Source organism: Monomorium pharaonis, chromosome 3, assembly GCF_013373865.1.
Source record: "Monomorium pharaonis isolate MP-MQ-018 chromosome 3, ASM1337386v2, whole genome shotgun sequence".
In the NCBI taxonomy this organism is placed as follows: Eukaryota; Metazoa; Arthropoda; class Insecta; order Hymenoptera; family Formicidae; genus Monomorium; species Monomorium pharaonis.
In genome coordinates, this window is record NC_050469.1 from 6,286,903 (window position 1) to 6,309,955 (window position 23,053).

At 32.6% G+C, this 23,053-nt stretch overlaps 7 protein-coding genes and 2 long non-coding RNA genes across 15 annotated transcripts; 4 read left to right on the forward strand and 5 right to left on the reverse strand.

Annotated features, from left to right (window-relative positions):
• Window positions 1–187: 187 nt before the first annotated feature.
• LOC105838835 (cell division cycle protein 23 homolog) lies at window positions 188–2,657 on the reverse strand. Its single transcript, XM_012684699.2, has 7 exons — window positions 2,524–2,657; window positions 1,777–2,435; window positions 1,386–1,565; window positions 1,120–1,284; window positions 796–1,042; window positions 450–714; window positions 188–381 (listed from the first exon to the last, which is right to left on the reverse strand). Exons 1-7 carry the CDS (start codon window positions 2,622–2,624, stop codon window positions 274–276), a joined length of 1,725 nt encoding a protein of 574 aa, XP_012540153.1. The 5' UTR covers window positions 2,625–2,657; the 3' UTR covers window positions 188–273.
• An 83-nt stretch (window positions 2,658–2,740) lies between these two features.
• Window positions 2,741–5,584, forward strand: LOC105838838 (probable E3 ubiquitin-protein ligase HERC3). Of its 4 annotated transcripts, none has more exons than XM_012684705.2 (6): window positions 2,741–2,881; window positions 2,975–3,205; window positions 3,529–4,099; window positions 4,430–4,681; window positions 4,784–4,948; window positions 5,246–5,584. In XM_012684705.2, exons 2-6 carry the CDS (start codon window positions 3,179–3,181, stop codon window positions 5,413–5,415), a joined length of 1,185 nt encoding a protein of 394 aa, XP_012540159.1. In that variant the 5' UTR covers window positions 2,741–2,881; window positions 2,975–3,178; the 3' UTR covers window positions 5,416–5,584. The 4 variants fall into 4 exon arrangements, with proteins under 4 accessions (XP_012540159.1, XP_028049889.1, XP_012540160.1 ...); XM_028194088.1 differs by having other exon boundaries at window positions 3,529–3,940; XM_012684706.2 differs by having other exon boundaries at window positions 4,809–4,948; window positions 5,246–5,382.
• LOC114255452 lies at window positions 5,168–6,095 on the reverse strand. The gene is made up of 2 exons (XR_003626717.2): window positions 5,967–6,095; window positions 5,168–5,392 (listed from the first exon to the last, which is right to left on the reverse strand). It is a non-coding gene; the product is annotated as an uncharacterized LOC114255452 (long non-coding RNA).
• Window positions 5,983–8,965, forward strand: LOC105838839 (protein FAM92A-A). 2 transcript variants are annotated; one of them, XM_012684707.3, is made up of 8 exons: window positions 5,986–6,165; window positions 6,265–6,366; window positions 6,496–6,624; window positions 7,233–7,413; window positions 7,597–7,821; window positions 7,983–8,015; window positions 8,155–8,319; window positions 8,391–8,965. In XM_012684707.3, exons 1-8 carry the CDS (start codon window positions 6,134–6,136, stop codon window positions 8,520–8,522), a joined length of 999 nt encoding a protein of 332 aa, XP_012540161.1. In that variant the 5' UTR covers window positions 5,986–6,133; the 3' UTR covers window positions 8,523–8,965. The 2 variants fall into 2 exon arrangements, with proteins under 2 accessions (XP_028049893.1, XP_012540161.1); XM_028194092.2 differs by lacking the exon at window positions 6,496–6,624 and having other exon boundaries at window positions 5,983–6,165.
• On the reverse strand, window positions 8,953–10,547 carry LOC105838840 (heat shock factor-binding protein 1). 2 transcript variants are annotated; one of them, XM_012684712.3, is made up of 3 exons: window positions 10,056–10,470; window positions 9,896–9,962; window positions 8,953–9,187 (listed from the first exon to the last, which is right to left on the reverse strand). In XM_012684712.3, the coding sequence occupies exons 1-3, from the start codon at window positions 10,152–10,154 to the stop codon at window positions 9,099–9,101; spliced, it is 255 nt and encodes an 84-aa protein (XP_012540166.1). In that variant the 5' UTR covers window positions 10,155–10,470; the 3' UTR covers window positions 8,953–9,098. The 2 variants fall into 2 exon arrangements, with proteins under 2 accessions (XP_012540166.1, XP_012540164.1); XM_012684710.3 differs by having other exon boundaries at window positions 9,896–10,547.
• Window positions 10,548–11,303: 756 nt separating this feature from the next.
• Window positions 11,304–12,446, reverse strand: LOC118644664. The gene is made up of 2 exons (XR_004962411.1): window positions 12,306–12,446; window positions 11,304–12,220 (listed from the first exon to the last, which is right to left on the reverse strand). It is a non-coding gene; the product is annotated as an uncharacterized LOC118644664 (long non-coding RNA).
• Window positions 12,110–15,602, forward strand: LOC105838836 (phospholipase A2 group XV). 2 transcript variants are annotated; one of them, XM_012684701.3, is made up of 7 exons: window positions 12,110–12,253; window positions 12,491–12,633; window positions 12,719–12,953; window positions 13,079–13,306; window positions 13,862–14,033; window positions 14,108–14,230; window positions 14,351–15,602. In XM_012684701.3, exons 1-7 carry the CDS (start codon window positions 12,142–12,144, stop codon window positions 14,565–14,567), a joined length of 1,230 nt encoding a protein of 409 aa, XP_012540155.1. In that variant the 5' UTR covers window positions 12,110–12,141; the 3' UTR covers window positions 14,568–15,602. The 2 variants fall into 2 exon arrangements, with proteins under 2 accessions (XP_012540155.1, XP_028049885.1); XM_028194084.2 differs by lacking the exon at window positions 12,110–12,253 and having other exon boundaries at window positions 12,376–12,496.
• On the reverse strand, window positions 14,793–18,390 carry LOC105838841 (TBC1 domain family member 20). The gene is made up of 5 exons (XM_012684713.3): window positions 17,940–18,390; window positions 17,438–17,684; window positions 17,125–17,328; window positions 16,706–16,925; window positions 14,793–16,630 (listed from the first exon to the last, which is right to left on the reverse strand). Exons 1-5 carry the CDS (start codon window positions 18,388–18,390, stop codon window positions 16,325–16,327), a joined length of 1,428 nt encoding a protein of 475 aa, XP_012540167.1. The 3' UTR covers window positions 14,793–16,324.
• A 700-nt stretch (window positions 18,391–19,090) lies between these two features.
• Window positions 19,091–21,328, forward strand: LOC105838842 (translocon-associated protein subunit gamma). Its single transcript, XM_012684714.3, has 4 exons — window positions 19,091–19,333; window positions 19,899–20,026; window positions 20,775–20,866; window positions 21,012–21,328. Exons 1-4 carry the CDS (start codon window positions 19,204–19,206, stop codon window positions 21,208–21,210), a joined length of 549 nt encoding a protein of 182 aa, XP_012540168.1. The 5' UTR covers window positions 19,091–19,203; the 3' UTR covers window positions 21,211–21,328.
• The last annotated feature ends 1,725 nt before the right edge of the window (window positions 21,329–23,053 follow it).

The window sequence follows — 23,053 nt, forward strand, 5'->3', positions numbered from 1 at the left end:
ATTAGATATAATAAGCATAAGTAAACATATTAGATTCTCGAATTAAATTAAAATTAAATGTTATAATACTTATGATCTTTATAACTAGATCTAAAAGATTTTACAAATTTTTTTTAATCTATATTCTATATTATTGAAAAACTTTAATATCGCACTTTAGGGAAAAAGAAATAATTTATCACAAAAATGATATTAAAAAATTATTGAATGTTTTTTATTTACATACAGAATTACAAAAATTAATATTATATACTATAAATAGAAAATATCCGTCTATGGCGTAGGTGTGAACGAAAGATTCATTGGCGATAATTGACTACTTGGTGTTGCATCTGTTCGCGATCTTTGCTCAATTACAGGATCCGTTTCGTTCATATCCACCTAGAAAAATTAAAAAATTATATTGACTATAAAAAAATGTACTTTTACACTTAAAGTTTCATACTTACCACCATGGAAGTTTCTTCTACTTTAGTTCTTTTTTCAGCAATAGTTCTTAATAGCACTTTTGCTTCTTCTTTTGTTTCATCAAATTGAAGACATTTCTGTGCGTAATGATTAGCTTGATCCAATTGCTCTTTTTTTAAGTGATATTGTGTGAGATATTTATACGCATGACTCAGTTCTGTTCTATCAACACTTCGAAATTCATCCGTCACAAAATCTGTATAAGCTGCTGCTGCATGATCGTGTTCTCCTAATTTCTCATACAACCTGCAACAAAAAAAATATACATATGTATATATGTATGTATACATATTTTTTATCATGTAATACTACATATCGAATACATACGTTGCTAATTTTAAGAGTGCCATTCCTTCTATGTCGCCCACGTTGCATGCCTTGTAATAACATTTCAGTGCATCTTGAATTTTGTCCTGCTTTTCATATGCTTCACCCAAGGCTAGAACCATTCTACTGTCGTGTGGCCTCAAGAGCTGAGCTTGCTTATAATAATAAAGTCCATAAAACGGCATTTTCAAGATTTCGTAAGTCTGACCCAAACCATACCATGCTCTATAGTCTCGTCTGTTAACCTCTGGCAAGTTGAGAAATATAAATAGAAAACGTGGATGTGTTTTTCCGATGCAAGCAGCAAATGGTCAAAGAGTTTACCGATTGCCTGTCTATAACTATGAATAGCGCCATTGGTATTCTTCATTTCCATAAATTCATGACCTAGCAATGTCCAAGCTGACAAATATTGCGGATTCATTTTTAAAGCTCTGTGAAAATACATCACTGCTTTTTGATGATCGGCTCTTAAGCTGTAATAATTTCCTAAAAGAGATATCTTTTTTACTCTCTTGAAGTAGAATATCTCCTTAAATACAACAAATGTTGTTACACTTATGCCTTACGGAGAGACACAATTAACTCACCAACTATACAACAAGTCTCTAATCTATATTTATCTATCTCGGTAGCTCTGTGCGCCAGATCTGCTAATTCAACTTTCATCTCTTTCACATAAAGTAGATTTGAATATGTATCCATGTTATCGAGACAGTAAGGATCTTCATCTATTATTCTCTTGAAAGTTTCTATTGCATTATCAACATCTAAAATAAGAAATATTTCTATTTTGACACATAACGATATTCATATTTAGAAACAAATATGTTATTTCAAAATAATAACAATACAATCAATAGATTTAATTGTATCTTCAAATTAATTTTTATAATCACAAGACACAAAAGATTAATTCAAAGTTTTTCATTACAGACTCTGAATGATTATTTGTTCTAAATATTGAATTTGCTAACTTGCCTCTTCTATAATGCACTGCAATTGCAGTTTGAGCTAAAACGTAACCATTTTTTTGAAAGCCCATCGACTGCAGTTGGCAGTATAATGCTAGACCCTCATCTATCAACTGCAGTTCTAAGTACATGTGTGCCATAAAGAAATACTTCATCCAATGATTGGGCAGGCACAAGCTGTCCAGTTTCTCTCTGTCTGTAATTAACGCAGCCAGCTCTAACCATGCACCCCAGTGCATCGGCTCTTTATGTATAGCCTCCACTAAAACGTCTGTTGCCTCCCTGGTAAGCTGCAGCTTTTTCAGCGTCACACCAAAAAGATATAACCCATAGCCATCTAGTCTCGACGCCAGATGATCTGATCTCAGATCAGCGCAGAGATATTTCAGGGTTTCATTCTTTAGAGGATCCGGTGGCACATCTGTCATGTCATCTATCTTCTTCTTCTCCCCCGACAAGTATCGCGAATACAAATGTAGAAATCTGATCTTAGGACTCATGCAGTCCATCGTGAAATACGCCGCTCTGTCATACTCCTTCAGATCGAAGTACGTCTTAGCCAGGTGATAGATATCCTCCGGTTCACCAATATCCATCTTAATCTCCGTGGTCAGGTCGTGCTCATCTAGCTCTACATTCTTCAAGGAGTAATTTAATTCCGCTAACCTATATAACAGATATAAATATAAAATCATGTGAAAGTATATCGCATGAAGGGATTACGATGCGTTTGGTCGAGCAAAAATTCACGTGCCATTTCGTGGTGTGCAGCAAACCGCGCTGAGAGCATTCACGTATAGCGTGCAAAAGGTCTGTCTTAACCTCTTTAAGATTGAACTTCATAGATTCCTGCATTCTGCTCGGCTCGACTATCCTACGTTACGTCGCTTACGAGAGTAACAGCATTTAGCATAATGCTGCGAACAGCCAGAAGTAAATTCTCGTTTGCTTAATTTATATTTCTCAATATAACCCGCTCACACCGGCATGCTCTGTTTACAATCATTTACAGTATCATTCCCCAATCTGTCAAGAGTGTCAAACAAAAATATTTGCTGCATACTTACATAGTTGCATACTGAGGGCTGCTGTATATGAAATTGTTTAAACACGTAAATATAAACTTTTAAAATGACAATAGCATATCTTTTTGTTGAATAAGGAGATAATAAATTTGGCAAAACATGTATTGGATCTTTTATTAGCTAGGAGGCTTACATTAGCTCTTTAGAAATTTTCATGCGCACCTGCCTTTACCAGAGCACGCATTTGGATGTTGTCGATCTTGTAAATACGCAGCTGTTGTGTTAACATGTTGAGCAGAGAACCGCAGAGAACAGTCTAAAGAGAGCTATTTTGAATCATAAGAACGAAAATACTTAATAAACAATATATATAAATCAAATATAATGTCTACATATCGCCTGATTTCATGGGTAAGTTAATCATAAGTTAAATAGTTAAGCTTGTCATTCGTTAATTGGCAAGAACTTTCATTATATGTGCACGTTTGTATTTTATATTATTTATAATAATTTTAAAAAAATTAGAACATGTGTAACAACATAATTAAAAGCAAAAGCTTTTATAAGAATAGAATTAAAAGATAAAATTAATGTTGTATTTCTCATTTTTAATCCTTTGAGTACAGTTGAATTCTCAAGATCCTGAAATAATGGAAAGTTTTAAACAAATAAATATTCAAAATATAAGTCTACAGTAGATTAATAAATAATTCGAAAACTCTAATATTTTGCAGGGTGCAAATTCCCACAGTCAATTAGGACAAGGTTTATTATCTGAGCAATTTATTCTACCTCAAGAAGTAAATTTATCTGGATGTTCCCTGAGGCCAGAATCCATAAGGAAAATTGTTGGTGGTGCTGGACACACGCTGATTTTGGATACAAATGGCCGTGTTTATGCCTGTGGATTGAACAACAAAGGGCAAGCTGGAAGCTCTAATGTCGATCAAGAAAATGTTCTAAGATTTCAAAGGATATGTGCTCTTGAACATGAAACAGTGATCAACGTCTGGTGTGGATGGGATAGTTCTATGGCGTTAACGGAAAATGGCGAGTTATATGTATGGGGTTCTAATCGTTATGGACAGTTAGGTCTGGATCCTTCAGAGTTCCCTTCAATATCACATCCTCATAGAGTCTCCATTGGTGAGAGAATAAGGAATGTTTCAATGGGTCTGCGACACACTGCTGTAGTAACGGAGGGTTGTGAGATCTACGTTTGTGGATCGAATAACAGAGGACAATTAGGTTTAATTAATCCAAAAACAATGGAGCCTTACGTTCGCCTTGGTGCCTTCACCAAAAGTATATAACAAATTGCCATATTTTTGTTGTGTAAAAATAAGTTACAGAACTCAAAAAAATTGATAAAGACATTGAGTTTACCTGGAATATTTCTTCAGAATCTAACGTATTTTTAAATTATTTTAAAACATTTTTTAATTACTTTTTTTTTTACATGTTTATTTGTATTTTTAATATTTATTATATTTACCATTCTTACACATATATTGATCTCACATACTTCACATTATTTATTTCATTATTTTTACTTAAACAGTTAGCAACTATTTTGTTGAAACTATGCTGTAAAAAATGAAAATGTTGCTGCTTAATTAAAACGCAGATGAACAGTTGTAGAATGGACAATGCAAGGACATGTGGAGGATGTTGCCTGTGGTCAGTATCATACTATCGTCGTAACAAAAAGGCAAACGTACAATATGTACGTTTTTGGTGACAACAAGCACGGACAGTTGGGATTCTTTCCTAAGACATCTTCTGAAACACGAATATTTCAACCTATATGCATTCCACTTTCCAGTATACAACACGATGCATCGATTCAAATTCATACAGGCTGGAGCCATGTAAATATTTTGAGTAGTAAGTAAACTAAGTTCTTTATATTTCTTTATTCTTTATGTTTTTGCTACATATAATCAAATAGTTTATATACATATTAGAACATATTACATTTGACTTCAGATAGCACTATTTTTTCATGGGGAAGAAATGATTATGGCCAATTGGGCCGTTCTTTTTCGAAGCCACAAAATGGAATTTCTATGGGAGAGAGACTTCAATGTATTGAACACATTCCGAAGATTGTTCAGCTTTCAGTTGGATCGGAGCATAATATTGCTTTAACAGGTAAATTATTAGATACAATAAATATCTAACCAGATGCATGTGCTAAAAAAATCAGAGATGCGTCAAATAATTATCTTTTTATATAATTAGGATTGTATATTTTTTTATTTTTAATTGTCACTAAATTTTATATTCTCATTTCCTTTCTTATTAAATGGAGGTGAATTTGAAAAGGAAAGGTAAACTTCAAAAAATATTTTAAAACATGGAACGAGTAAATATTGCTCAAAAAGGTATTTTAGTATATACATAATAATAATAATAATAATAATAATAATAATAATAATAATTTTACAGATGATGGAGCAGTGTTATGTTGGGGCTGGAACGAGCATGGAAATTGCGGTAATGGAAAAACGGAGGACATACTGCAGCCAGAATTTCTTTCAGTTCCATCCAATTCCGTTGCCGTTCTCATTGGTGCTGGTGCAGGACATTCATTTGCTATAATAAAAGACACTAGCTAGTCGCGATTTTGATATATATTAGTGCAAATATATTAATATAATATATATTAGTGCAAATTTTATTTATTAAATATGTAGTAGTACAATATTTTTATAAATATATTGTGACATTGTACCTGTTAATCTGTTACCTTATTACAGTATTATAAAGTAAAATTAATAATACAGATTTTTGTATGTGTTCATATCCCACTTTACAAAAAGTAGATGATTTAATTAAGTTTCATTTTTCTAATATAGAAATATATATCCCATACAGCATAACATCTTTTAGAAAGCTTTCTAAAAGATGTGTGCTCTGTGGGATATAAATGCACAAAATTTATAATTTATAGATATATTTTGTTATACAGGAGAATAAAGAGAAAATAAGAAAGGCATGAAATGTCTAAATCTTATGGAGAAAATATAAACTATCACAGCCGGAATAGAACGTAAGAAGAAATATCAGATCAAGCTTGAATCATTCCTCAAATAGTCAGAAACCTAGCTGTAATCAACCCCCTGCATAGTTAGCCTGAAGGGAGTATAGGAAACGCACGTAACTTCACCTGCAATTCACCACCTGTCAGTAGGCAATTGTCAGCGATAGCGCGCATGTGAAAACGAACGAGTGAAATTGTTTTTTGCGTCAGGAGATATTACATGACGAAGAAATCCGAGCTACAAAATAATTCGTCGGATATTTTAAGTAATACTTAAAAAAGAGAACAAAACAATGCTTCGAGCGCGCTCGCAAAGCACCTTGTAGTAAGTTATACAACATCGCAAACATGGTTTTTTTTTCGCCGTTGACAGATCGTAAAAACGAACTATTAAATTAAATGACTCTATTTCTTTAATTGCTAGCGAGCAGGAAGCAAAGTTTGTACAAGACCGCATAACGGGCGTGGAGAAACACTTCGCTGAACTATGCACGATATTTGCGGCGTTCACCAGAAAAGCTGCCAGGTGTGCTCCTCCGGCTGACAAACCATATCGATTATTTTTCTTTAGCGTGACACACTCTTATTTTCCCTATTGTTTTGACGACAAAGCGCTCTGCTCCGTTTGCTTTTTCATCAGCTTATCCTTTTTCAGATTGCGCGATAAAAGCGACGAGCTGGCTAAAATAATACAAACTTATGCAGACTCGGAAATCATAAATCGATCACTGAGTACTGGACTCGTAAATTTTTCCGCAACGTTATCGGTTATCGGCGATTATAGGTAAAAACTAGTTCTCTGTTTCAAATAATTATGCAATGCATAAAAAGAGATAAAAATGTTAATTTATTTTTATTGTATTTTATATATATTTATATAATAAAATTTAATATTGACATGAAAGAAGTGTTAACTGAAAAAATGATATCGCGTTGTCACTTTTATTTGCATAAAAATTTATTATCTTAAAAAAAGGTTTATGTTTTATATTTAAGAATTTATTATCTCTAAAAAATTATCTTTTTCTATTAAAACAAAGAAATTATTAATTTCGCCACTGAGTATAAAATATAAGACAAAATTCTTTTTTTTTTTTTTTCAACCGAAAACTGGCCACTTTTATTCTGCAAGAGCTTTATGTGATCATAGGCAACGTTTCACAAACAACAATGTTTTTATATTAAACAATTAGTTTTTTATTTCTCACTGAATCGAAAGATAAAAGCGAAAGATAAAAAGCTTATTAAGCCTCTTAAAAATTTTTCTTTTTTATTTGCCTATTTCAATTACGATTACATTAATTTTGTTTCAGCATTATTTTTATTAAAACTTAAAAATTTATTTTTATTTATATTTCTACTTTAAGATAATCAATTTTTTGTACTTTACAGAGATGCAGAAGTACAAAGATTGGATGCTAAAGTGATTGTACCTCTTTCACAATATGCAACAATTTGCAAGCATGCTCGCGAAGATGTGAAAAATACTTTTGCAGCACGCGATAGAGAACTTACGAGACGAAGACATTTAGACAAGGTTCGAGAAAGAAATCCCAGAAACCGTCAAATGATAGTATCCTTAAATTTTAAGATTAAAGAAATTTTATTAACATTAATTAAATTACACACACACACAAACAAAATTATAATTAAAATCAACATAGATATTAATAAAAATTTTTATTTCAAAATAAGTTTTTCATTTCAAGTATTTTATCATATTGTATATGAATCTTTAATTAAAAAAGAATATTAGTCGCAAGCCGAATCGGAACTCACAAAAGCATCCATTGAAGTATCCCGAGTGGTAAAAGGACTAGAGGAACAGATCGACTCATTTGAACGACGAAAGTTACACGATATTAAATCTATACTTTTAGATTTTGTCACCGTCGAATTGAGTTTTCACACAAAGGCCCTTGAACTTTTGACCAAAGCATATCAAGATGTTGCAGCTATTGACGAAATTAAAGATATCGAGGTAACACAGAAGACCTCATTTCAACTTTTGTTTCCATCTCATTTCTCTATGTTGAAGTTAAGAAAAGAATTATGAAATTTACAAACGATATATCGTAATTACATCTATATTTGTATCTATTACAAGTGTACAGTCAATATTGTTTATCCTTTGACGTACAGGACTTTCAAAACGCGAGAGGAGAGATGAATGGGGTAAACTTGCTTCAAATTGATATTTATTATTATTGAATCAATGAGACAGGCTTGACATTTCAATTACTAGCTTTATTATTAGTAAATTGCTGATGCAATATTTTGTATTATCCAAATAAAGCATTTCCTCGATATCTAGGATTTTCGAGACACAATGCGAGTTCCCGATTCTGTTGCAAGATTGGACACGGTAGGCAGAACTTCGTTTCGACAAGCTTACTCTTTAACAAACCTGGCCACTCGATTCGCATCGTCACCCGTGGCGTCGCAGAAATTGATTAAGGATCGAGGAACCGAATCTGCGGTAAGCGCAAAATGCAAAATACGTATCGCTCCATGGTTCCATTTTTTAAATTTTAATGCGGTACATTTTAGGATTCCATACGGACCGCATTGACAAATTCTTCCGAGTCGGTTCAAGTCGAAGAATATCCGGACAGCACAGAAGAGACGGAGTCGGAATCGATTCAAGAGAAGCCTGTGAGAACTAGGCAAAGATCTATGTAGTTTCAAACATTCTTTTAATTCCCTTGCCTTTGTATCTTTTTTAGAAAAGAGTGTCGAAACACGCCGGATACAAAGTAAAGAAACGCTACATTCTGAGACCCGTTCCAGCGATCCCTGCATGTCAGAGGTCCTTAATGTCGTCTATAATATATCGTATACCTTACAAACTGAATCAGACAAAGTAAACAATATTCTGTGGAATATTTTTTCTGGAAGAATGCTTATTTGTACTCTTTGTATTAGCTTCAAGAGTTCATATAGATGCGCAGTATTGTTTTGAATAAGATAAGACAAAAGAAGCTTCTTTAAGATAGCATTAAGAGACAACATAAAACCGTACTGCGCTGGAAGCTACGTAATGTAATCATTAAATATTTCAATTGATATTTTAATTAGTCATAATGAGTTTTAAAAAAATAATATTAAAATATGTTTCTAAAAAAGTGTTTATTTTTTGTATTTTTGTAACAAAAGGATGGGTTTCTCACTATATATTTCTTTTCCATGACAATAAGTATGACTGGTATTTTATAGATAAGTTATTACTTAGATCAGTGCGTTGAGAAAAGAATGGGCTTATTTATCAGCTCCTTCGACCCCTGCTTGTGTCATTAGGTCTGCAATATTCTTTTCCAAGTCGTCTATTCTGTTGCCCATTTCATCTAGTATTTCTTATTAAGGATTAATAAGATTTCATAATAATTATATCTTTGTATTAATACTACAAATAAATATATTAGCTTGTGTAATATGTAATTAAATTAAGTAAAGCGTAACATGCAATTAAAAAATAAATATAGCTCTGGATTGGATATTTATATAAAAACTGTGCATTTAATTTCTTGTAGTCATCAGACTATGCATTCAAGATAAAAAATTACAAATTTGAAATTAGAAGTTGAACAATTTGAACACAAATTAAAACTAAAATTATGAAATGGATGAACTTTAAATCTCCAATTTGCAATTCTCAATCTTCAATAAATATTTCAATACAGGCTTAAAATTTTAATGAAATATAAAATTTACAAAATAAATATAAAATAAAAATATATAACATTTTGAAGCGTACGAATAAAATTATAGAGGCACACATAGACATAAAATTTCCAAATTATTATTGAAACCAATAGACAACAGTGTCTCATTGACATTAAACAGACAAGAAACAGCTATTGTCTTTTTTACAGTTTACTATTTCAGAGAGAACAGAAGCTACTGACAATAACATAGCAGAAAAAAACTGACACGTACTATGCCAATAAATAATTACATGATACTCTACAAAGCAAAGTGTCTACGCAGATCTTTCTCAGAGATGCCGCCTCAGCTGTAGGCGACATTTTAAGGTTAACTGCGAAAGAAAAGGATATTTCTTCCGATAATCTGGTCGGACATGGTTTGAAACTTGTCCTGCATGTTCTGCAACAGCGTTTGCACCTGCAAAGGAGTCAACGTAGCGTCAGGGTCGCGTCGCGACGGATCGTCCCCGGATGCGTCATCGTCATCCTGTGCGTAAATACGCGGACTCACGTATTGCGTTAGCTCCTGCATGTTCTTCGGGTCGGCGCTGTTGCCCATGCCGTAGCTGTCGACGTCCTCGCCCTTGTGCTCCTGCTTGATATCGGCCATCCTTGACGAGGCTCGCGACGACCAAGGGGAAGGAAACGAGAATTAAAGCGCGGCGGCAATCCGGTCCACGTAAATGGATCCTCCCGAGCGGGTGAGCGCGTGGTGCGATCAACGACGCGACGTCGCCGTACCTTTCCGCCGCCGCGTGTTCGACGCCCGCGGTCTGCCGCGGTCTACGGCGACGATCGGTGCCAAGCACGGTGTCGATCGATCTAACAATGTCGTCGATGTCCGAATTGTTCGATTCCTAAATGGTGTTTCAAATGACAAGACGTCGCGGTATAGTAGCGTAAAAAACCCGAAAATTGAATTCAAATGTATACCTTGAGCTCCTTTTATCACGCAATTTTATTGCAATTCTATACTTTTAACAAAAAAAGGTAAAAAGTTAGAATTGTAAGAGGGAAAAAGAAAAAAGCAAGTTAATATTTTTTTAAACCAAAATTAAGCTTAAATTTTAACTTATAATTAAAATTTTAGTTACATTAAAAATTACATAAACAACAAATAAATTCAGTTACGTAAAGATTAAATTACTTAAAATTAAATTAAAAGTTAATTATATAAAAAACGTTATTTAAATTAAATTAAAACATATATTGTTTTTGTTAAATTACATTATTCTATACTTTTGTTAAATTAGACTATTCTACACATGACAAAATAATTATAACATGGATTACCAAATAAATTTAATGTCTCATTTGTAAATTTTAATATAAAATGATGAAGAAATATTGTTTTTTTATATATATAGCTTTTTTCAAGTTTTTTCTTTTTTATAAATGTTTAATTTTTAAAAAAGTTAATAAATTAAAACTTGTGTCTTTTAAAAGTAACTTTAAAATAAAAAATTAACTTATTTTGAATTAATTAAATTAAGATTAAAATTAAACTTTAACTTTATTATTTAATTTTTAATTTTTAAGTCTTTTAACTATTATTTACTAATATTTACTCAATCTTGAACACTAGACGTCAACATGTGAAATGACGTAGATTTCTGGTGCTTATCATCAATCATTAAAAAACAATAGAAAATGGTAAACATAAATATTATGTATGCAGTTCAAAACATTATGTGTATACGAAACTTTTGCAATTCAAATCGTCATACGATTAAATAAATCATATTATGAATAAATCATATTTTTATGCTTATGCTCGAACTTATTTATTTTCGACGCAATCCTAACCAATTGATACAAGTGAAATCGGCTATAGAAATATGATCTATTATTAATCTGTTTATTTCATTTATGTCTTTATGCGTTTTTTTCATTTTTATTTCGTCCAAACGAAGCGAATGTAAATTTTCTCTAAAAAAGAAAAATCTAAGAATTAAAAAAAGATAAAGAGTTAAAGCTAATTTTTAACTTAATCTTAATGCACCTGAGTTTCTCGTTCATGTGACTTTTAACGTAACTAAATTAATTTTATTAGCCATTAACTTCAACTTAAATTAGTTTCAGAAATATATTATTCAATATTGCAAATATGCAAATGCAGGAGGACGCAATAATATTTTGTTGCGTCCACTTACGAAAGCGTGTTATACGCTTTATGTGAGACATGTTGTGTTCGTCCGTGCTCCGATTGGCCGTTGCCGATCGCGAGCCTCTCCCTCTCCACCGGCGCATGTGCGCGACATTGAAATCAGCTGATTACTCCGACTGGTATATATGTACAAAACAAAATGCAATGACAGTAGTGTATTAACTCTCGTAAATAGTAGTATCAGTTGCGGAGGAATTGCACAGATAGTTTTTGGATCACCCCCACCACGCACGACTTGATTCTTTCTCTAATCTTCGTGGATGAGCGTTTGTCGCGTTTCGTCATACATCTTATTCGTTGAGTCGGGAGACAACGTACTCGCAGAACGAACAGGTCGTCGTTTGTAGTGCCACGAGGCGTTCGACTCCGAAGTGTAACATACGCACGTGTTCCGCCTGTCGTTTTCCAAATCCGTGGCCGTGAACGAACAATGCACCTGGCGGCTCTCCTGAGCGCGATAATCGTTCTCTTACTCGCCGCGCGACCGGTGACATCCGCGCCCTGGTACACTAAAACAAACCAAGTATCACCTGTTATTTTGGGTGAGTTGTCCACGAAAAAAAAGAAGCGTTCTGTTTTCTCGAGAGCGTTTACTTTCGCCCGAAAGTTATCCTGACTCCTTTCTCTTTCTCTGCACTTTAGGGGTCGAAACACGGCTCTGAAGTGTTTTATATGCGATTCTCTTATCAGTAGTGTCATAGAACTTCGGAGATATCGACTTTATCTCGAGACGTCACGAAGTGAGCGCGTCGCACTCACAAAGGAAAATGATATTACAGTTCCAGGTAATGGCGGCAGCCAGGTCGAGGCTAAGATTGACAAGCCGTCGGTGGTGCATTACATCTGCGAAAAAAAGTCCAACGATTACTTTAGCCTATGGCTGAACATGGAACTGCTTGTACCTGTTGTGATAGACTGCTTTGTACGATCGTCAATCTCATCATGCGTAGCTTTGCTTTCTTCCAAGCCAAATAATTTTTGACAATACATTTCAAATTTTATTGCAGATCGATAATCTTAAATTACAATACGATAATGTGACGAGAACTACCAGTAATCAGCCTGGAGTGGAAACAAGAGTACCAGGATGGGGTGATCCATTTGTAGTTGAATACATAGATCCCAGCAGGGCCTCGCCAGGCTCGTACTTCAAGGACATTGGCAATATGCTTGTGAACGACTTGGGATATGTTAGAAACCTATCACTGCGCGGCGCACCTTACGACTTCAGAAAGGGACCTAGTATGTGCAGAAAGAATGATATTGATAAATTGTTTCCGACACAGGCGTTATGCATTGGGATTTAGTAATATGTATTTTACTTAATTAATCTACCAATTTACCGAGATAAAGATCTTAAATTCCAGGCGAGAATGAAGAATTCTTTGCCAGGCTGAAAGTTCTGGTGGAGAAAACGTATGTAATGAATAATAATACGCCAGTGACATTACTGGCTCACAGCATGGGTGGTCCTATGAGTCTCATAATGTTACAGCGTCAGAGTCAAAAGTGGAAGGACAAATACATAAATGCTCTAATCACGCTTGGTGCTGTATGGGCAGGATCTGTCAAGGCTATCAAAGTATTTGCCATTGGTGAGTATTGGTGATCTTATCTATAAAAGAGACCTTATATCAACAATGCTAACAGTAAAACAGTTACAGATAAAATCATAAAACATAAAATATTGATTATGTGATTAATATTGATGTAGAATATTGATGGTGATTCAGATTTTTTATTTTTTATTCTCGAGTGTATCAGTATTGCTGTGTAGTAGACTTGACAGTGATGTGATGATTGAAAAATACATGTCATTTTACTAGTATTTCATAATCATGGCATAAGTAACTTGGGTTATAACAATATTGATGCATATCATCAGTATTACTAATTCAATATTACACATCAGTATGGTATAAAGTCCCTAAGATTGTTGCAATCAGCAATTAAAATCAAGAATAAAATTCTCCTTTTGTAGGATCCCTATTATTATAGATTACTGTAGTATTGAACACATTACTAATAAGTTATCAGATAACTTGAATTAAAAATAATATAATATTAATTTTCTAATTATTATCTTCTTTTCTATAAAATATGCTTTATACTTTTATTATACTATTATAATTTTAAAATTACATATCTAGGAGATGACTTAGGCACATATTTTCTTAGTGAAAGTATATTAAAAAACGAACAGATAACAAATCCAAGTTTGGGATGGTTGTTACCGTCAAAACTATTTTGGAAAGACACAGAGATTTTAGTACAATCAGACCAGAAAAATTATACGTTGAATGATTTACAACAATATTTTAAGTAAGATTGTTTAAATAATTATACTTGCTACATTTAGTCTACAAATATATTTTTAAACACATTTTGATTTATAGAGACATAGATGTTCCTAACGCTTGGGAGTTCAGAAAAGACAATGAGAAATACCAATTAGATTTTACAGCACCAGGTGTCGAAGTACATTGTTTATATGGTAGCAAAGTGGACACTGTAGAAAAGTTTGTATATATATTATTTTATTATATAAAATTTATACAAGTTTATTTGTAAATTGCATTTAGAGCTTGTATTTAGAGATGATAAGAGGCTGTTTAATTAAATTAATTTTTTTTATACAGATTATATTATAAAGGTAAGAGTGTAAGTGGTTATCCACAATTAATAGTTGGGGATGGCGATGGAACTGTGAATCTAAAGAGTTTGGAAGCATGTACACATTGGCAGAAGTCACAAAAACAAAAAATTTATAATAAAAGTTTTCCTGGAGTTGATCACACTGAAATCTTGAGAAATAATGACGCTTTAGCATACATTAAGACATTTCTAAAAGTGTAACATGATTTTTACTAGTATTAATGATATGCGAAAGAATGTAACAAATTAGCTAATTTAAATTTTTCTAACATTTTTATATGTTAATCTATAAATTTATATCTAAAATGCAATATATATAAATTATTTTAATGATTAAAACTATTAAAATAAGGTTTTTACTAATTTAATGAAATAATTTTATCTATATTTTCAATAATTTATTGGCAAAAAATATGAGGCAGTTTAATTGAAAATATATTTTTATTAACTACATTCATTAAAATATATCATTACATTAATATATCAGCAAATATCAATTGGGAATATTATAAAGTGGTGCAATTACAAAAATGTTCTAAATATCAACATTTAACTGGCTATCCTCTCATTTTCTATAAATATAATACTTTTTCTCCTCATGCGTATATATTTATATATTTAGTATTATCAATTTTTATGATCTCATAACAAAAAATAAGTTAAAATGACTAGCGATATATAGTATAACACACACACACACACACACACACACACACACACACACACACACACACAAGCGCGCGCGCACATCTGTACAGCAACATATTTTTTTAGTGGCTGGTATAGCACATTAGAATAACAATGAAATCTCTCAGATTCATAGTCTGCTAGTCGGAACTCCATTGTATTGTAAATATATCCTAATATTATATTTACATTGATTTATAATTGCCATGTGTGTGTGTTGTAAATACTTATAATAATATATTATATTATTAATATATTATTAAGACTCAAGAAATTTGATGTAAGAAGCATTCTCTTAGGAAAGAGAAGTCTTCTCAACAAACACATTTTTCAAATTTATAAAATATTTACAACTTCACAATTTTCTTGGTAATATCCACAATTTTCTTGGTAAATGTAATCTTGCATCTTTTGGTATAAATAAATCCGTAAACACACATAGACTTATATTTAGAATAAACACTTATCAGAGCACAGTAAAAGTTTCTACAAAATTATATTTATGTACAAAATGGTGAAAAATAATAAATATCTTATGTGAAATGTAAACATTGATATTGTAATCTTTTATCGAGTGTCATCAAACTTAATCAACTAAATGACATAATTAAATATACATTTCTAAAACAAAATGGTATTGTAAAAACTACTATAAAGAAGAAACTCATCATTAAAAATGACAATAAATGAATGTTGTTAACAAATAAAATGTTTTTATTGATCATAACGATTAATTATCATAATTTTTCTTCTTTTAGATGTAATTATAAATAGATAAAATTTTTTTCTAATCACAGATCATAACATATAAACATATATATTACACACAAAAGCTTATATACGTTTTATTAGATGCCCAATTTAACTATTTAAACTTTTAGTAATTTTGAACAGTTTAAATTGTTGCTTTCCTATAAATTTCCATATAGTTGATTCTTTTTTAACATATTAAAAAATTCAGGTCAGCCTCCAGAACACAGCATAAAGGCAGCGTAGGAATGCACAAGACTTTGACTCGTGTGTCCTCGAACAAATTTGTTCAAATACTGATAACTAAACCTTTCAATTATTCCTAGCAACACATATTTCTTGCCCCTTCATTTCTTTGGTGCTCGCTCTTATACAATCCTATATTTTTAAATTCTTATCCCAAATCTCAGTATATATCAAATATGTCAAATCAAAGCTGACATATCAAGAAGTACAGGACTTCTACTTTAGAAAATAGTTAAAAATTCTATTTTTTTTACAACAAATAATATCTCCTAATGTCAGTTAAGCCCTGTCGAGGATCTTATGAAAGCATATATTCCCAAAGCTAAAATAGTGACAACAGTAATAGTCTTATAACTTCTAATGCGATAAGATATTCTTGGTGTTGACTGGACAATTTTTAATTTCCGTTGTCTCTCTCTCTCCTGACGGCTCGCTTCCGCCTTTGCCTTCCACTCTTGCTCTTTAATCTTTCTCTTATGATCGTAATCCTTGACATCATTACTGATAGATTCAGGAGGATATTGTCGATATAAATTCTTTGCTTCTACTAAAAGATTCTCAAACGGCAAGTCGTCTGGTAACTGAAAATATGAATTTGTACTAAATAATTTTATTCTTTTTTCTTCAGAGTCAACTATTTCTTCGATTATACTCACCGTACATAATATCTTATGTGTGTGTCCCATGTCGGGTGTAGTATTGAAGATTTCTGTAGCTCTATGTGCAACAATTACTGTACTCAAATAGAGAGGCATGAATGGGGGACTACCCAGGAAAAAATCAAATAGTCTATGCAACAATTTTCGATTTTCTGCATATTTGTGTGCATACCACGTTGTGTATTCAGCCAGAGCAAAGTGTGGAAACAGTTCTACACTAGAGTAAAAATCAATTTTGCTATTAATAATGGGGATCATTAATATTAACAAATGTGTAAAGTAAGAATGCAATTAAAATAAAAAGGAATATAAAATTTGAAATAACATATATAAAATATTATTAATCGTATGGAAATGTTTACTTAAAATATAAAATTAAAAAATCCGAGATCATGTTCTAACATATAAAAACTAACTTTTCTAAATGTTCCAAAAGGGTAGGGTGTACTCTTTCCAGCAATGCAAATATATAGAATAATTCCTGATTCACTTTTTCCATAGTCTTTTCCATGAATCTTTCCAAGAATTCCAACGAGATACTCTCAAGCACATACAAGCCTGTTTGTAATCCCATCACGAGTAACACAGTCGCCGCCACGTCATTGTATCCCTGGTAGTAACTAAGTACACATTATTTTATTTTATATTATAATACAGCAAGTTACAGATATATAATATAATTTATAAATTTATTATAAATACATCAGTGTCATGTTTAAATATACTAACTTCAATTGGGAATGTCTATGAAGTACCCAGCACATAAGCTGAGTTAACTGCTCTTGGAAGCTTTCTGTCTCTTTTTCTGTTGCATTCTGTGAGATATGACTGCCGCTACGTGCCACATCTTTTAGTATCTGCTGATAAATCTCATTTGGTATGTAAGTATGCACAGTTTCTAATCCGTTAACAGGTGCGAGCTCATCCAATTGTACCAGTCGCAAGAGTTTCGGCCACAATACCCTTCGTACATCATCTACAGATCATCCTCATGATTTCAAGACTTAGTTACAGTGAACGGGATTATTCTCAAAAAGGAACCACTTTTTTGTAAGCGACATTATATCAAGACTAAACTCTAGGGATATCGTCTACAATCATGCGCGAGAAAACAAAAAAAACCAAACACTATAAAATTCTCTTTTGGCCCAAAGAGTCCCAAAGAGCAAGTGTATATATACTATGTAAGGTTCCTTGTTGATCATAATGTATCGTCACCTGCGCAAAGTACCATTAACGAAGCCCTCGCTGCTGCAGCCGAGCAGTCTTAGCTCTCCTAACGTAAAATCCGGATTGGCGATGCTGCTGCGGATAACGCTCATCTTCATCCTCTCGCGACTCGTGAGGATCCCGCCGTCCGCGATCGCCGTGCCGCCGTGATGTTCGTCGTGGGATGTCAGCACGCCGTTCCGCTGCTTGTCGGCCACGTCGGCGACGAGATCCGGTATCCGCGGCGCGACACCGTCGCGCCACGCTTTCGTGCGGTCGGGCAGGATCACGAGAGGCACGTGATCGCGCTCCGTGTCGCTCGTCGTCGCCGCCGAACCGTCCGTCTTGGTCGCAGACTCGAGCACGTTCCTCCTGCGAATCCTGTTGTGGTTATGGTTCTCGGTTGGCGTCGATGACGCTGACACGTCCGTCGCCGCTTGCAGGGCGACCAGCTCCTCGCTTTCGGCCTCCATAGTCTCGCTGGTCGGTTATCGAACACTGCAGATTTATGCAGGACGCACTGATACGTTTGTCATAACACTTAACAATTTAATCACGAATTTCCGAAAATCCTTCGAATGGAAACTAACGGATGCACCGTCACCGCTAATGCCGACCCGTCGAAAATGACAGCAAATGGCACACCATGGCACACTGTGTTGCACTCCGTAATCTCTCCGTATCACGCTACACCAGAGACGCTAGCGCGCGAACTCGTAGCTGTCGTTCCGTAGAGAATTTAGCTGCACATCACCGACGTTATATTAAAAATCGACAATTCATCGGAAACTCCAAAATTTAGACCGCGGTTAATTTATAATATTATACGAATCTCGTGATATTTATCATATTTCAACGTTTCATAGATATCGCGAATGGCAGATTCTAAAAATATGACCAAAATAAACGTATCGAGATTAACGTGCTCCAAAGTTCAATCTTCGAAGTTTCCAAACATATATATATGTGCGTCAGAAAGAATGTTTAAAAGTCGCATCATCCATTTAAAATAAAAATGAGTCGCTAAATTTCTGATGTACCCACAAATGATCAACGAAACTCAAACGTAGTTTCCAGCGAGTCACCTGCAGGGAGCGGAACTGGTGCCTCGATCGATATCGGCGGGGAATGACGACGAGGGACACGTCACCACACGTCTCTCCACACCGACGCTTTTTACGCATGCGTACTATTTGTTTCTGATTGCTGTGTGATTGTCCCCGTCTGTCAAGTCGTGATCCTCGTGGTCGAACGGTCGCCCGGTCACCTCGTCGCTGTTACTGAAAATGTCGGGGAAGTCTAAGGCATTTACCAAAGAGGAAGAACTGCTGTTGCAGGACTTTTCCAGGAACGTATCGACGAAGTCCTCAGCATTGTTCTACGGCAATGCCTTCATCGTTTCGGCGATACCCATTTGTGAGTGCTTGTCAAGCGCGCAGAAGGAAACGTTCCTTTCGTTTTTATTTTATTTTTCTCTATTAAATTGTTCAATTAAATTCCTGTCGTACAAAATTTCATTTGTTGTCTGAGTCATCATCTAATTCAAAATACAGCCAAAGAACCGAAATTGGACAGATACGTGTTAGAACTTGGCGAATATTCCATAGCAGACAAGCTCTATAACCAATTATACTCTTATATGTATAATTTCAATGCCCGATAACCGAAAAAGTGCTGCAGCCAGGTTAATGGCACGTTAAACTCAACAAAAAAGTGTAATTTCAAATACAAAGCTTTGTTATATATAATTATTGTTTGAATAAATTATCTAATATAAACAAATATCAAGATAGAGATTTTTCTATACGATAATTTCAGTACAGCTGTTTCTATATAGAAAGCAAATAGATATAATTTAATATCCAGAATATTTCATATAGATTTGACTTAATTTGTCTTGTTTTATATGTCTGATTTAATATTAAAAATTAAATTATATGATAATTCTTATCTTTTATTAACTATATCATGTTTGTTATAGGGCTATTTTGGAGAATACATTTGATTGATCTGTATTCTAACATAATCTCTTTCATACTGGTTACATTAGTGAGCACATATGCCCTTGCCTTGGCATATAAAAACACAAAATTTATTCTCAAACATAAGGTATGTTATATATGTATTTAGGATATAAGTATTTTTTACAAAATTAATATGGAATTGCTTATTAACCTTCAAAAGTTGATTTTAAAATCTAATGATTACTGACAACACAGTTACTGATGCTGGATCTATGAGACCCATTTATGTTAATTAGAAGGTATCAACTTCAGAAAATCAAAATGACGACTCGTATAAAAAGGAATTAATATTAAGATTATTTTTACAATAATAATTCAAAAATTCTAATTTTGATGGTGGGTCTAATAAATTTCTCAACTTTAGAAGATTAAAATAAATATTTTTATATAATTTGCAAGATTGTAATGGAATTTATTAATTTTTATTCTAAACTTACATTTTGAAAACTTGTTTAATAACACAGCCACACAAAAAAATGGTCTGGCCTGTATACCAGACCCCTGTATTCCTATGGATTTTGGCCTGCTAAATTCAAATCTGATGTCAGAATTGGTAGATTGGTTCGCTGTTTCGAGAAAACCTCAAAAAAAGCTTGAAAATCCATAAAACAAATACTTTCGCTGATGTTTTTTTGAGGTTTTCTCAAAACAGCGAACCAATCTACCAATTCAGACATCAGATTTGAATTGAGCAGGCCAAAATCCATAGGAATACATGGGTCTGGTATACAGGCCAGACCACTTTTTTTGTGTGGCTGTGTAATTAGAAGAGATAAGGTATATTTTGGGCATTAATAAAAATATAATATTTTGTATGTACATGGTTTGTACAGATTGCTGTAAAAAGAGAAGACGCTGTAACTAAGGAAATAAGCCGAAAACTTGCAGAGGACAAAAAAATGAGCAAAAAAGAAAAGGATGAAAGGTAATGCTTTCTTTCCCGAAACAAATGACTAATCAATCAGTCACGTTGACTACAATATTTTCTGCGTGATCGTTTCAACATAGTCAGTTATTACAAAAGTATATTGTATGCAAAATATTAATTTATATTATGTTTAAATGTCTAGGATCCTGTGGAAGAAGAATGAAGTAGCAGATTATGAAGCAACAACGTTCTCAATTTTCTACAATAACGCCCTTTTCTTGGCATTCGTTATCGTATCTTCGTTTTATGTTTTAAAAACATTCACGCCTGCGGTAAACTATATATTGTCCGTAGGCGCTACCAGCGCATTCTTAGCACTATTCTCAACAGGATCCCAATAATATATACTATAAACTCACATATTTTGTTAACTAATTCCATAAGAAACCTCCAACTGTTCGATTTACCTTTTATATGGAATAATTATGAATAATAAATACATTTCTATTTGTAATAAAATTATTTACTACAGATTATTTGCTATCTCCAGATAAGCTAACATTTTTTTTTACTAAAATTAAAAAATTTTGTTAAGGAGGTTCCAGCACTACTTGATAATTAACAGTTTATTCTAAAATAATGTAAAATTAATTAAAATAATATAAGAACATTAACAATATCTTATTCGTTAATGTCACTATAACTTGTTCATTTTATGTTATTAAATATTTCTAAATGATAAAATCTTAAAATTATAAATTATTGTATTGTTACATCAAATATATTTGTATAACGCGTTAAATTTTGCAACATCAAATTTGATTATCTCAGATATATATCGTACATTTTGCTTTCAAAATAATTGTGAATCCAATTGTTTTAAAACATTTTTTTAAAAATAATGCATCAAAATTTAGTATTTTAAATTTGACAGCTAACTGACAGTCATACAACGTTGCCATATCACTACACGTGTGTTGTCTGATAAATATTCTGATTTTTCTTTATCAAGAAATATATTTTTTTCTCCAACTGTATCGATCAATTTAGATGAAACTTTACCAGAACAAACTTAAATATTTACTTTAGAATTAGAATAATTTTTAACTTTCTGTTTTATATATAAATGTTCTCAAAATATTGATATTTGATATAAAACGTATATTTCATATGGTTAACTTTGGTGTTTATATATATATATATATATATAGATAGATAGATAGATAGATAGATATATACATAATATGTATAGACTTATCATATATTTCATCAAACGTTGGAACTTTTTTCTTAATTTTTTAAATATTTAGATTTTTTTAAACATAAAAATATACATAAAATTTATATATACATATTTAAAATATTTCAATCTTTATAAGTATTTTGTAAGTATTTTATGTTGTCTGAACAGACAACAGAGTGGTAATAAAAACCGAGCAAAACGTGCTAACTAATGGTTTAGCAGCAGAAACCGAACAAAATCTACTCTATTATTAGATTTTATTTTTTTCAGCTGAATTTCTTGCACCGTTTACCTTTCCTCTTTTTCTCTCCATATTGAAAAAAATGAGAGGGAAAACATATAAGTTATGTAAAAAGTCTTACTATGACTATGCTATAAATTCAGCAAAAATTATAGAACAATAGAATACATTTGCAAGACATGCCGCTAGGTAGTATTCATTTCTTGCATGTAAAATTTGCCGGGATCTTTATATAACCAAAGTTTGTATCCAAACTCTAACACGTATCATAATTATTTGTGCATTAAAACACTTGTTAATGAAATAGTTTTCCTTAAAGTAAAAAAAAATATTTAAAAATATTACTTTTAAATTCCTTCAATGGTATTAAGATTTATATTTAAATAGTAGTCTGTATTGTTAGCATATTGCTTGCATAGTATATTGCTATAGGAATTATTGAGTTCATATATTGAGTTGATAAATTGATATCATTACATATGACAATGTTAAATAGCAACTTGTCGGGTACTTAAAAATTGACGTTATCAAGATTCGTGCTGTTAATATGCCATAATAATTATTTTTTAATTTCTATAATAATATGCTATAATAATTATAAGACTATATTGGTGACAATGCGGTTTACTTTAATGCTGTTATCTTGTTATTAAATTGCTTATATTGCTGCAATACATACCATACATTGTTATCTGCGTGTAATGTTGCGTGATGTTTCGAAATCGTTGAAAACAAACGTACGGCAAGTTGCCAGCATCAT